This window comes from Schistocerca serialis, chromosome 6 (genome assembly GCF_023864345.2).
Source record: "Schistocerca serialis cubense isolate TAMUIC-IGC-003099 chromosome 6, iqSchSeri2.2, whole genome shotgun sequence".
Taxonomy (NCBI): Eukaryota; Metazoa; Arthropoda; class Insecta; order Orthoptera; family Acrididae; genus Schistocerca; species Schistocerca serialis.
The window spans coordinates 467,745,802-467,760,419 of record NC_064643.1 but is presented as its reverse complement, the minus strand read 5'-3'; the positions used below and the strand labels follow the sequence as shown (position 1 = coordinate 467,760,419).

At 38.2% G+C, this 14,618-nt stretch overlaps 1 protein-coding gene across 3 annotated transcripts in view; it reads left to right on the top strand.

The window, feature by feature from the left end:
• Positions 1-14,618, top strand: part of LOC126484182 (uncharacterized) — a 166,327-nt gene that overhangs the window by 119,283 nt on the left and 32,426 nt on the right. For all 3 annotated transcript variants that reach the window (XM_050107592.1, XM_050107593.1, XM_050107591.1), the window contains exon 7: positions 13,460-13,596. In XM_050107592.1, coding sequence (XP_049963549.1) covers positions 13,460-13,596 — 137 coding nt within the window. The remainder of the gene's footprint in view (positions 1-13,459; positions 13,597-14,618) is intronic.

Sequence of the window (14,618 nt, the reverse complement as noted above, 5' to 3'; positions counted from 1 at the left end):
ATGCCTCAGAACATGTCCTACCAACTGATCCCTTCTTCTAGTCAAGTTGTGCCCCAAACTTCTCCCCAATCCTATTCAATACCTCCTCATTAGTTCTATGATCTACCCATCTAATCTTCAGCATTCTTCTGTAGCACCACATTTCGAAAGCTTCTATTCGCTTCTTGTCCAAATACCGAGCGAGGTGGCGCAGTGGTTAGCACACTGGACTCGCATTCGGGAGGACGACGGTTCAATCCCGCCTCCGGCCATCCTGATTTAGGTTTTCCGTGATTTCCATAAATCGCTTCAGGCAAATGCCGGGATGGTTCCTTTGAAAGGGCACGGCCGATTTCCTTCCCCATCCTTCCCTCACCCGAGCTTGCGCTCCGTCTCTAATGACCTCGTTGTCGACGGGACGTAAAACACTAATCTCCTCCTCCTCTTGTCCAACTACTTATCGTCCATGTTTCACTTCCATACATGGCTACGCTTCATATAAATACTTTCAGAAACGACTTCCTGACACTTAAATCTATACTCGATGTCAACAAATTTCCCTTCTTCAGAAACACTGCCCTTGCCATTGCCAGTCTACATTTTATATCCTCTCTACTTCGATGATCATGAGTTATTTTGCTCCCCAAATAGCAAAACTTCTTCACTACTGTAAGTATCACATTTCCTAATCTAATTCCATGAGCATCACCTGACTTAATTCGACTACATTCCATTATCTTCGTTTTGCTTTTGTTGATGTTCATCTTATATTCTCCTTTCAAGACACTATCCATTCCGTTCAACTGCTCTTCTAAGTCCTTTGCTCTGTCTGACAGAATTATAATGTCATCGGCGAACCTCAAAGTTTTTATTTGTTCTCCTTGGCTTTTAATACCTACTCTGAATTTTTCTTTTGTTTCCTTCACTGCTTGCTCAATATACAGATTGAATAACATCGGGGAGAGGCTACAACCCTGGCTCACTCCCTTCCCAACCACTGCTTCCCTTTCATGTACCTCGACTCTTATAACTGCCATCTGGTTTCTGTACAAATTGTAAATAGCCTTTCGCTCCCTGAATTTTACCCCTGCCACCTTCAGAATTTGAAAGAGAGTATTCCAATCAACATTGTCAAAAGCTTTCTCTAAGTCTACAAATGCTAGAAACGTAGGTTTGCCTTTCCTTAATCTAGCTTCTAAGATAAGTCGTAGGGTCAGTATTGCCTCACGTGTTCCAACATTTCTATGGAATCCAAACTGATCTTCCCCGCGGTCGGCTTCTACCAGTTTTTCCATTCGTCTGTAAAGAATTCGCGTTAGTATTTTGAGGCCGTGAGTTATTAAACTGATTGTTCGGTAATTTTCACATCTGTCAGCACCTGCTTTCTTTGGAATTGGAATTATTATATTCTTCTTGAAGTCTGAGGGTATTTCGCCTGTCTCATACATCTCGCTCACCAGATGGTAGAGTTTTGTCAGGACTGGCTCTTCCAAGGCCATCAGTAGTTCTAATGGAATGTTGTCTACTCTCGGGGCCTTGTTTCAACTCAGGTCTTTCAGTGCTCTGTCAACGCTTCACGCAGTATCATATCTCCCATTTCATCTTCATCTACATCCTCTTCCATTTCCATAATATTGTCCTCAAGTACATCACCCTTGTATAGACCTTCTATATACTCCTTCCACCTTTCTGCTTTCCCTTCTTTGCTTAGAACTGGGTTTCCATCTGAGCTCTTGATATTCATGCAAGTGGTTCTCTTTTCTCCAAAGGTCTCTTTAATTTACCTGTAGGCAGTATCTATCTTACCCCTTGTGAGATAAGCCTCTACATCCTTACATTTGTCCTCTAGCCATCCCTGCTTAGCCATTTTGCACTTCCTGTCGATCTCATTTTTGAGACGTTTGTATTCCTTTTTGCCTGCTTCATTTACTGCATTTTTATATTTTCTCCTTTCATCAATTAAATTCAATATTTCTTCTGTTACCCAAGGATTTCTACTAACCCTCGTCTTTTTACCTACTTGATCCTCTGCTGCCTTCACTACTTCATCTCTCAAAGCTACCCATTCCTCTTCTACTGTATTTCTTTCCCCCATTCCTGTCAATTGTTCCCTTATGCTCCCTGAAACTCTATACAACCTCCGGTTTAGTCAGTTTGCCCAGGTCCCATCTCCTTAAATTCCCACCTTTTTGCAGTTTCTTCAGTTTTAATCTACAGTTCGTAACCAATAGATTGTGGTCAGAGTCCACATCTGCCCCTGGAAATGTCTTACAATTTAAAACCTGGTTCCTAAATCTCTGTCTTATCATTATACAAGGTGTTACAAAAAGGTACGCCCAAACTTTCAGGAAACATTCCTCACACACAAATAAAGAAAAGATGTTATGTGGACAAGTGTCCGGAAACGCTTAATTTCCATGTTAGAGCTCATTTTAGTTTCGTCAGTATGTACTGTACTTCCTCGATTCACCGCCAGTTGACCCAATAGAAGGAAGGTAATGTTGACTTCGGTGCTTGTGTTGACATGTGACTCATTGTTCTACAGTACTAGCATCAAGCACATCAGTACGTAGCATCAACAGGTTAGTGTTCATCACGAACGTGGTTTTGCAGTCAGTGCAATGTTTACAAATGCAGAGTTGGCAGGTGCCAATTTGATGTATGGATTAGCATGGGGCAATAGCCGTGGCGCGGTACGTTTGTATCGAGACAGATTTCCAGAACGAAGGTGTCCCGACAGGAAGACGTTTGAAGCAATTGATCGGCGTCTTAGGGAGCACGGAACATTCCAGCCTATGACTCGCGACTGGGCAAGACCTAGAACGACGAGGACACCTGCAATGGACGAGGCAATTCTTCGTGCAGTTGACGATAACCCTAATGTCAGCGTCAGAGAAGTTGCTGCTGTTCAAGGTAACGTTGACCACGTCACTGTATGGAGAGTACTACGGGAGAACCAGTTGTTTCCGTAACATGTACAGCACGAGCAGGCACTATCAGCAGCTGTTTGGCCTCCACGGGTACACTACTGCGAATGGTTCATCCAACAATGTGTCAATCCTCATTTCAGTGCAAATGTTCTCTTTACGGATGAGGCTTCATTCCAACATGATCAAACTGTAAATTTTCACTATCAACATGTGTGGGCTGATGAGAATCCGCACGCAATTGTGCAATCACGTCATCAACACAGATTTTCTGTGAACGTTTGGGCAGGCATTGCTGGTGATGTCTTGGTTGGGTCCCATGTTCTTCCACCTACGCTCAATGGAGCACATTATCATGATTTCGTACGGGTTACTCTACCTGTGCTGCTAGAACATGTGCCTTTACAAGTATGGCAACATGTGGCTCATGCACGATGGAGCTCCTGCACATTTCAGTCAAAGTGTTCGTACGCTTCTCAACAACAGATTTGGTGACCGATGGATTGGTAGAGGCGGACCAATTCCATGGCCTCCACGCTCTCCTGACCTAAACCTTCTTGAATTTCATTTATGGTTGCATTTGAAAGCTCTTGTCTACGCAACCCTGGTACCAAATGTAGAGACTCTTTGTGCCCGTATTGTGGACGGATGTGATACAATACGCCATTCTCCAGGGCTGCATCAGCGCATCAGGGATTCCATGCGACGGAGGGTGGATGCATGTATCCTCGCTAACGGAGGACATTTTGAACATTTCCTGTAACAAAGTGTTTGGAGTCACGCTGGTACGTTCTGTTGCTGTGTGTTTCCATTCCATGATTAATGCGATTTGAAGAGAAGTAATAAAATGAGCTCTAACATGGAAAGTAAGTGTTTCTGGACACATGTCCACATAACATATTTTCTTTCTTTGTTTGTGAGGAGTGTTTCCTGAAAGTTTGGCCGTACCTTTTTGTAACGCCCTGTATAATCTATCTGAAACCTGTCAGTATCTCCGCGCTTCTTCCCTGTATACAACCTTCTTTTATGATTCTTGAACCAAGTGTTAGCTATGATTAAGTTGTGCTCTGTGCAAAATTCTACCAGGCGGCTTCCTCTTTCATTTTTAGCCCCAATCCATATTCACCTACTACGTTTCCTTCTCTCCCTTTTCCTACTACCGAATTCCAGTCACCCATGACTATTAAATTTTTGTCTCCCTTCACTATCTGAATAATTTCTTTTATTTCATCATACATTTCTTCAATTTCTTCGTCATCTGCAGAGCTAGTTGGCATATAAACTTTTACTAATGTAGTAGGCGTGGGCTTCGTGTCTATCTTGGCCACAATAATGCGTTCACTGTGCTGTTTGTAGTAGCTTACCCGCACTCCTATTTTTTTATTCATTATTAATCCGACTCCTGCATTACCCCTATTTGATTTTGTATTTATAACCCTGTATTCGCGTGACAAAAAGTCTTGTTCCTCCTGCCAGCGAACTTCACTAATTCCTACTATATCTAACTTTAACCTATCCATTTCCCTTTTTAAATTTTCTAACCTACCTACTCGATTAAGGGATCTGACATTCCACGCTCCGATCCGTAGAATGCCAGTTTTCTTTCTCCTGATAACGACGTCCTCCTAAGTAGTCCCCGCCCAGAGATCCGAAGGGGGGACTATTTTACTTCCGGAATATTTTACCCAAAAGAACGGCATCATCATTTAACCATACAGTAAGCTGCATGCAAGTAGTTGATATAAGTGCAAATTTGTCACTTTTCAAACGTTCCGACTGTGTATTTTTTCATCAAAACGCAGATATTTCAAAATTTCTCGAAACCTGTTTCTGCTCATTGTGTCAGTGAAAAATGGGGCTCCCCACTTTTTCGACTACAACTCATCTACTTCAATACATCTGGCACCTAGTGCACCACAAACATATAATAAAGCAACAAACGCATCTAATTCTTCTAAATTCAAACTCCAGGAATCATTTCCAAGAAGCCGTTGTGCCTGTGCTTCTGTGCATTTCTTTATGTGTTTCAACATTGATTGATCAACTAAAAGGCGCCAGGCACTCGAAGCATTATCATTTGAGGCGTGCTGCTTTGCATGTGGAGTAGGTCCCTGTGTTTCTTTCAATATATTCTATTGACCTATCCTACCTGGATTAGTAAAACGGAAGTCTGCTACAGTCCACTCCGTGATCCCATCCTTCCCCAGGTTCTGGAAGTGAACCCTCACTTCGTTCTCCTCTTCTACGTCGATTCTGTATTGGTCCACATACACAAGGTGCAGTTATTTTTTTTACCCAGGGTAGGTCCTTCTCTGGCATTGTTTATATTACTGCTTGGTCCTGGTTCAGCAACTGCGCGAGGAAAGAGACAATTAGAAAGCTACAACTCATTATAAAGATAACATACCACACAATAAAATAGCAGTAACAGAAGTAGCAGTAGAAGTGTCAGCTCTGTTATAATAGTGATCATTATTCATATAGTAACAATAACAATAATAATAATAATAATAATAATAATAATAATAATAAATATAAGTGAATGTAAATTACCTTCATATTCAGTCTCGGAGCTGTCACTATCCACATTAGCAACAGGTTGGTAATCTTCATCTGTAGAATCTTCCACAAGGTCCTCAACTTCAGGATCATTTTCAGCATCTGATTTGTACAAAAGTGTTACAATTTCTTCATCTGAAAGTGGCCGTGGTCGTGGTTTGTATCGCTGTGACATTTGAGCCATGTCTACTGCTCTGAGACCAGTACTCAAATGTTTATGCGAAACCCAATAGCAAACAATAAATGACATATTGCATTGTTGAGCTTTTAAATTCAAACAATGCAAATAAACTTCAGTAACCAACATATTTAGTACATTGTTGATGAGTGCTAAGAATAAATCCGGGGAGTGACGCACAACAATCTTTAAATAATCTGTTTTCAAATTTACATGTAATGTGGTCAAATTGACCACTCGGCGGTCCTAGTGTTAAACCTAGAAGAAAGATTTAAGAAGGGGAAATGTACATTTATAACATCTGTTTGAAAAAACTCAGCGCTGCAGTCCGGAACCGCGGGACTGCTACGGTCGCAAGTTCGAATCCTGCCTCGGGCATGGGTGTGTGTGATGTCCTTAGGTTAGTTAGGTTTAAGTAGTTCTAAGTTCTAGGGGACTTATGACCTAAGATGTTGAGTCCCATAGTGCTCAGAGCCATTTTTTTTAAAAAAACTCATTGAATTTCTGATTATCTATAACTTGTACGAGGGGTGGTCAGTAAATTCTAGTCATCACCTTGAAACAATAAATTTATGTAAATAATTTTTTACCAATAATCAGAATTACTGGTTGGAGCAGTATGCATGAGGGAAAGACAACCACTTGCCTATAGCTGGACTTTTGCTGTGGCCAAGGGAATGTGTGTGTGAATTTCTGTGTGGTTGTTTGTGTCAAAGTATGTGCTATTGCTGAAAAAAAGAGCTAATGCTCGAAAACTGGTGTGAATGCTGTTTTCTGTTATATATTACTGTGCTCTGTGCATCAGTCCATTCTAGATGAGTGGTTGCCTTTTCCTTGTGTTATGTCATTAATTGTTTGTTTGTTTGCAGGTACATGTCCGCAGTGTCAGTACATGTTGAAATTCCCACACAGCAGTACTGTGGCATACTTGTAGAGGAACTAAATCAAAGTGGCGCAATGATTAGATAAAGTGGAATATCGTGTGGCGATTCATTTTCTGCATATGAAGGGAACGACACCTTCATAGTACATGCCGAGTTGGTGGAAATGCATATTACACAGAGGTTAGGTGGTGCAGACACTCTTTCTGGTTAACCAAGTCTGAATGATGGAGAATGAAGTGGCAACCCATCTACCTGTTAAGAGGCCATGCTGCTTGAAGAGCAGCATGTCACAATTGAAGCAGTACTGAAAAATTTTGTACAAATCGGTCATGGATAAGTTTACAAGGTCTAGTACGACATTTTGGACATGACACAGGTCACCACGTGGTATGTTCCACAACTACTTACACCAAGACCTGTTGAACCAAGGTAGCAGCAAAAATGTTGCATCTGTGTCACATCAGTTCAGAATAATTTATAATCACTATAAACAAATGCTTGGTGTGCCATTATGACCACGAGACAAAGGAGCAAAGTAAACATGGGGAAGACCATCATTCAGCAAGGTGATGCTGAATGTTTTTTTGGGATTTACATGGTGTAGAGATAAGAGATCATGCTTTTGACGGACATACCATCACTGGAGTATACTACCAAAATCAGTGGATGTGTTTCCTGGAGGTTGTCAGAACAAAGCATTGCAGGAAGCAATCGGAGGGGGTGTTCCTGTTCCAGGATAATGCCCCAGCTCATTCTTCAAAGGGAATGGTTAATGCACACTGGTTCTTCTTTTGGCTATCAGATTTTGCATCACCCTCCATATTCTCCTAACATAGCACCCAGTGACTTATACTTCTTTCCTAACATGAAGAAACAGTTGCTTGGTTGGTATTTCCAGAGTGATGACAGGATGGTTTTCAAGGTGGAAAGTTTCCTGGACAGCCAAAATGCAGATTCATTGTCCACCAAGACATTCATTGTTTGGAAAAAATTTTTCACATTGGTGAGTATGTAGAGAGGAACCAATGCCATCACCAAGTTTCAAGGTTGTAGCTTGATTTTTTTCAAGGTGATAATTAAAGCAGTATGACCACCCCTATACAGAAACCCGACTGCAGTTATAAGAGGTGGAGGACATGCATGATAAGCTGTAGCTGAGAAGATAGTGAAACAGGGTTGCAGTGTAACCTAAGAAATTAAAATTAAAGGAGGAATAAATAAATAAATAAATAAATAAATAAATCAGGAAACGCTGAGAAAAGTTCTACACACACATATACAGTATGGAGAACACCAGACCAGGAAAGAAACTACTCGACATCATAACAAAGAGTTAATGCAGCACGGAGTGCCTAAAGCAGATCCAGAGGGACATGCAACAGATAAACATAGAAAATTTCGAAGATCGCAACAAGTGCCAGAGTAAAATCGTGAATGTGAAGTTCGGGCAAAAAACAATGCAACAACCTGGTAAAAAGTGGACAGACAAATAGAAGAGAGAACATTGTGGGAGGACGAAGAGTTTCTGGAAGAGGAAGGGGGAAACATCGAAAAAATAAAATCATGAATTCAATTTCAGTCGCTCTCCTAAAGGGGAATAATCGATTGAATAAATAAATATTAAATAAAAAACTTTGAGGTGTGCCAATAACATTGCAGTTCTGCCAAAGATGGCAAAGGACTTGGAAGATAAGTTGAATGAAGTGGACAGTTCCCAGAATGAAATTTTCACTTTGCAGTGGTGTGTGTGCTGATATGAAACTTCATGGAAGATTAAAACTATGTGCCGGACCAAGACTCGAACTCAAGACCTTTGCATTTCGCGGGCCCATGCTCACAGTGAGGACGAGGAGGTGAGGTACTGCCAGAATTAAAGTTGTGAGGACGGATCGTGAGTCGTGCTTAGGTAACTCCGATGGTAGAGCACTTGTCCGCAAAAGGCAAAGGTACTGAGTTTGAGTGTCGGTCCAGCACACAGTTTTAATCTGCCATGTAGAAATGGATAGTGTCTCACAAGGAGAGGTCCCCAGCAGTGGGATTGTCTTTTTGAAACAATCTGTACGGCGATGTCAGTTAGGGTCCAAAGAATCGTACACTGCAGCCACTCTGCCTGGTGGTCCCTTGTCTGGGGGGAATCAGAATTTCTCATGATAGTCTATGGACTTAATAATAATATGTATTTACGGACTGTGTATGTAGTGTAATGGTTAAGGTGCTGATCTCATAAGCAAAAGATTGTGGGGATTAAATCTTGTCAGGTATTTTGAAATTTTTTAGTTCTAAATCTTTATGGAAATAACTCTGATTACTATGTTTACACACATTTTTAATTTATATTTCTTTGTCACATCATTTTAGTCAACATATTAACTTCCTCATTTGCTCTTGTTTTTCCTTCGTATCATTCTTTTCCACTTTGATTCTTTGTGTATTTGAATTTAATTATTTTTATTTATTCATCATGATGTTTAAATATTTGAAAGTGGTGATCTGTGTGTGAAAAAAACAATTTAATTATTTTGATTTATTTATCATGATGTTTAAACATTTGAAAATGGTGATCTGTGGGTTAAAAAAACAAAAGATGAAATTATCTATTTATATGGACCATGCAATAGAGTCAGGAATGTATTTTTGTTACAAGGTGTATATCATTTTGGAAAACAGTCATCATACAGAAATTCAAAACATAAATTCTTATTGGAACTTAGACAAAATAACAAGGATGGTGGTTTAAACGGAAGCTGGGATATAAGAAAAATGAAATTCAAGCAAAGTGAGAAATAAAAATAATGAATCATTAACATGAACGTAGACGATAAAAATAGAAGAAATTAAATTGATTGTAGATTGTATTTTATTGGTCCTGTTGTCTACATAGCAGCTTATGCATAAGACATTGGACAAGTCAAGTTATAAATATACAGGCTGAAAGTAATTTCAAGGCATACATATTTAAGCTTACAATAATACACTTTACACACAAGTATTTATATAACACATTTCATAAATTTAAATATTCTTCAATGGAATAAAAGCAGTGATGCTGTAAATATGACTTTAGAGATTTTCCAAATGTATTGACCTCAGTGATAGCTTTTATGTTTTCAGGAAGTTTGTTATAAAGCTTAACTCCCATGTGAAAAGTACCTTTTTGGCACAGTGCTGTGCTGATTTGAGTCATATGTAAGTTCCTGTTTTGTCTGGTAAAGTGCTCATGTATATCACAGTTTTTTTGTAGCCTCTGGTCCTTGCCTATTACATTTAATTTAAAGAACAAAAGGGTTTCCATAATGTATACACACGGTAATGGGGGAATACCAGATTTCTTAAACAGGGGCTTACAAGAGTCTCTAGGCTTGCACCCAAACAAGATTCTAATGGCCCTTTTTTGTAGTTTAAAAGTGCTATTAGCTATTTTAGAGTTTCCCCAGAAGGTGACCCCATATCTAAGACGAGAATGAAAGTACGCATGATATGCATTCATTACTGTTTTCTCACTACAGCATGATTTTAATGAACAAAGAAGATAACATGTTTTGCTCAGTTCTGTATTGAGACATTCAATATGCTTATTCCATCTGATGTTACTCTGCAGCCAAAGTCCTAAGAATTTGGTTTCAGTACTGTTACCAACTGGTTCGTCATTGATAGAGACTGTTGGGATAAACATGTCCTTGTTAGGAACATTGTGGAATTTTAGAGCAACGGTTTTCTTACTGTTTATTACAAGCTGGTTACTCTGTGCCCAGCTGCTAAGTTGTTTCGTGACCGTGTTTACTGTCTGCTGTAACTGTTCATCATCGTCTCCTTTTAATAGAATCGTGGTGTCATCTGCAAATATGATTGATTTGTGTGCATCAATATTTAAGCTTAGATAATTTATGTACAGAAGAAACAGAAGGGGTCCCAATACGGATCCTTGGGGTACACCACATTTTATTTGTTTATAGTCAGATAAGTGATTAGATACAGTTTTTAGTTCAATATCTGTGTGCTTGACGCACACTGCCTGCATACGATTTGTCAGGAAGGAACTGATCCACTTGTTGGACAGACCTCGAATACCATATCTTTCTAGCTTTGATAGCAGAATTTTATGGTCCACCATGTCAAATGCTTTTGACAAGTCAATAAAGACTCCTATTGTTTCCTGTTTTTTGTCCATCAGGTTTAGGATGGAATTGATGCACTCATAGACAGCAGTTGTCGTTGACCTCTTATTTCTGAATCCATGTTGTTCATTACATAGGATGCTGTTTTTATTTATAAATTTCATAAGTTTCTCATACATAACGTTTTCCAGTACTTTAGAGATGCAGGAGGAAATTGTGATGGGTCTGTAGTTATTTACATTGTCTTTATCCCCTTTTTTATATACAGGAATAACTTTTGATGTTTTTAACACATCAGGGAAAGTGCCTGCCTGAAGTGAGCAGTCGCATAAATGTGTGAGTACTTCAATTAGGTTTGATGCGCTCTTCTTTAACATTGTTGCAGGTATACCATCAATACCTGCCGATTTGGAATTTTTTAGTCCTTTTATTGCTTTAGCTACTTCATCTTGTGAAACAGAACTGATGTACATTGATCCTCTACATGTACTTATTTTATATTCATTTGCCTGGATGCTCTTAAAGTTTGATTGTAACATATTTTCAGCAACACCTGTGAAAAAGTTGTTAAATGTGTTAGCTACTTCTAAGGGGTTTGTTACTTTTTTATTTTTATGTGATAGTGTTATATTTTTCCAAGGTTGTCTGTATTCTCCACATTCTTTTTTTATAACACTCCACATAGCCTTTGATTTATTAGCTGAATTATAAATGATTTCATCATTATGCATTATTTTTGCTGCTTTTATTACTTTTCTTAATATTTTGGAGTATTTTTTATAGTATGCGCGTACTACAGGTGAGGAATTTTTTGAGTTACATATTTCATGAAGTAGTCTTTTCTTCTGGCATGAAACCCTTATTCCCTATGGTTAATGTTTTCAGTGGGAATGCAAGTTCAAAGAAATGGGTTAATGTATCAATGAAAGTGCCAATTTTTCATTTATATCATTCATTTTGTACACTCCTAGCCATTTTTCTTTCTGTAATAAGTTGTTGAAGTAGTTCACATTATGCTGATTATAGCTTCGATATGCTGTTCTAAGAGACCTGTTGTTAATAATACTGCCTTGTACTTTTATGCTTAATATTTGAGCAAGATGATCACTAAAACCTGCATTGAAAATTTTTAGTGAGGTGTTGTGTAAACTCTTCTTTACTAGAAACTGATCAAGAGCTGTTTGACAAGTTTCTGATACTCGGGTAGCTGCTTTTACTTCAGCCTTTAAATTGTAGGACGTTGCAAGGTTCAAAATGGTCTCCCTATTTCCACTATTCGTGAGGAAGTCAATATTGAAGTCACCACAGATTATCAGTTCACAATCTATTTTATTTACTTTATTTAGCAATGACTCCATTTTGTTTAAGAAAAGTTCAAAATTCCCGGACGGTGATCGGTAAACTGTAGCAATAACCAGGTTGAACTGAGCAATTTTTATAGCTGCAATTTCATAATCCTTTTCGACATTTGCCCTAGTTAAGTCAGGTAGTGTAATAAAATCTACATTTTCCTTTGTGTAAATTGCTACCCCACCCTGTTTGCTGTTTTTCCTGCAGTAGTAAGCAGCCAAGACAAATTTGTTTATTTTCGTATTCTGGATTAATTCTGGGTTAAGCCAGTGCTCAGAAATGCATAACACTGAGATATCATTAAGTTCATGTGTTAATAGAACGTTAATTTCATCGGTCTTATTACGCAGGGATTGCACATTATGGTGATAAATTTTTAGTTCGGGCGTATTCACGATTTGGTAATTGGGAATCATATTTACAGCATCACATACCTCTAGTTTAAATTAGGAACGTCAGCAGCGTTAACACACAAAAATAATCAAAACCACATGGACAAGAATTACAAGTGGGAAAAGATTGATCGGAAGAAAAAGAGAGCAAATTTGTATTTAATACGTTGACTAAGATGACACGATAGAGGAATACAAAAGAAAATTACATTTAAACCAATTAATTGAATAAAATAATGGTCAAAGTCATTTCCATAAAGACTTAAAAATAAAAAATTTCGAAATGCCTGACAAGATTTGAATCCCCAGTCTTTTGCATGTATCAGTACCGTAACCATTACACTATGCAACCAATCTGTACATTAATGCTATTTTTAGTAGTTATAGAGCATCAACAAAATACTGAAATTTTCTTTTTTCGTCGATCACCTGCAAACAAGGATCCACAAGGGTGAGAGGCTGCAGGCTGTGATTCCTTGGACGCACCGTTGTGTAGATTGTTTCAAAAAGTTGATCCCACCACTGGGGACGTCTCCTCATCAGAAAAATTAACATCAACAAAAACAGAAGTAGAGCATTATTTTATAGTCAAATTAAATGAAGACTGAAGGAATTAGATTAGGAAATGAGACAGTAAAAGTAATGGAAGAGTTTTGCTATTTTGACAGGAAAATAACTAACAGTGGCAGAAATAAACAGTATATAAAATGCAAACTGGCAATAGCAGGAAAAGCATTTCTGAGAGGGTTAATTTGTTAACATTGAATATAAATGTAGGAAGTGACAAGTTGCAGTTACTCTTGTGTGAGAAACTTCATAGCTTCTGCTTGTCAGAGTACAACTTAAATTTATTTGTAGTGCCATATACTGCACTGCCTGCATTTTTGTAATTTCATTGTATTCTTTTAATGTGTAATTAGATAAATGGATTGTGTAACAGTCAGTAGTTCTGTAAAAATTAATATAATTTTATTAGTAGATTTATGTGTTAATGAAATTACTAGCAAACATTTGGATGTCTGTAACATTCTACTATCAAAAGATTGTTAATTTTTTTCCTTTGTCTTGATTCCAGAGCTGCCCACTAACAGTTTTCTGAACGACTGTACTTCTAATTCGCAGCCCAGTAAGACTGCTGTAATACAAGATGAACAATCTGTTGACAAAGGGTTCACAAGTTTCATTGGAAATTCATTGCCATTTGACATACAGGTATGTAAAAGAATAATTGATATGTGTTACATAATTTCTTGAGGTTTTTTCACATAAAGTTCTACCCCACTCTAACCGTTTGGTGTTACTAGTAACTTAAGTCAAGTGGTACAAAATAAAGTGGGTTATTGTGAGATTTTACCACATTGTTTGGGACCTACTGTAGTAAATTTTAATGTACATTGCAATTTCCAAATGGTGCAGTTTAAGCATGTATTTTAGAGAGTATAGTTGTAATGATTGTGAAAATGAGTAAGGATTCAATTTTCGATTCAGAACTCTACCTGACCATCTTGATTCAGGTTTTGTTCAGCTCCTTAAATCATTGTGTACAAATCGTGAGATGGCACCTTGAAGAAAGACAACTGCTTTTCTCCTTGTCTCATTGAGCTAATATCCTATCAATCCTAGTTATAGTATAATGTTAAACTACATGTGTGCTATATGCTCATGAATTTACAAGCAGTTTGCTCTTCCAGACTGTGATAATAATGAGGATTGTAGGATTAGGACACCTAACATGAGAAAGACTTTGACATGATCAAGTCATCTGTAAAAAGATGTGGGATGTGATAAATGTTTTAGTCATGCTCTCGTTATGTAGAGAGTCTTTTACATCTGCAACTTACCAATCAGTTCCCAATGAAAAATGGAAAAATTATATTTAAATATGACAATTGCTTTTTGTTATAAAATAAAAAGCTTGCTGCCCAATAGAGGCAGATGTCAATTTTATAGATGGACAGATACCTTAGATAAGCAACAAAAAGAGATTATAAGAGTGGTTCATAAATGGCAAAGAAAATAGGAAGAAAGTAAAAAGGAAACATTCAGCTGTTGAAGAGATTCCCAAAAGAATTGGGCTAAGTTGATTGGATCTGTAGAATTCATAGAGCTGAGACATGTCAAAAGTATGAAAGAGAAAGAAGAGAGATTTCTTTGAAAACTATAGTCCGACCCATGAACGATGGCGGTTCGCACATTCAAGGCAAGGATTGCATTATTACTGTCGATTTCAAGCG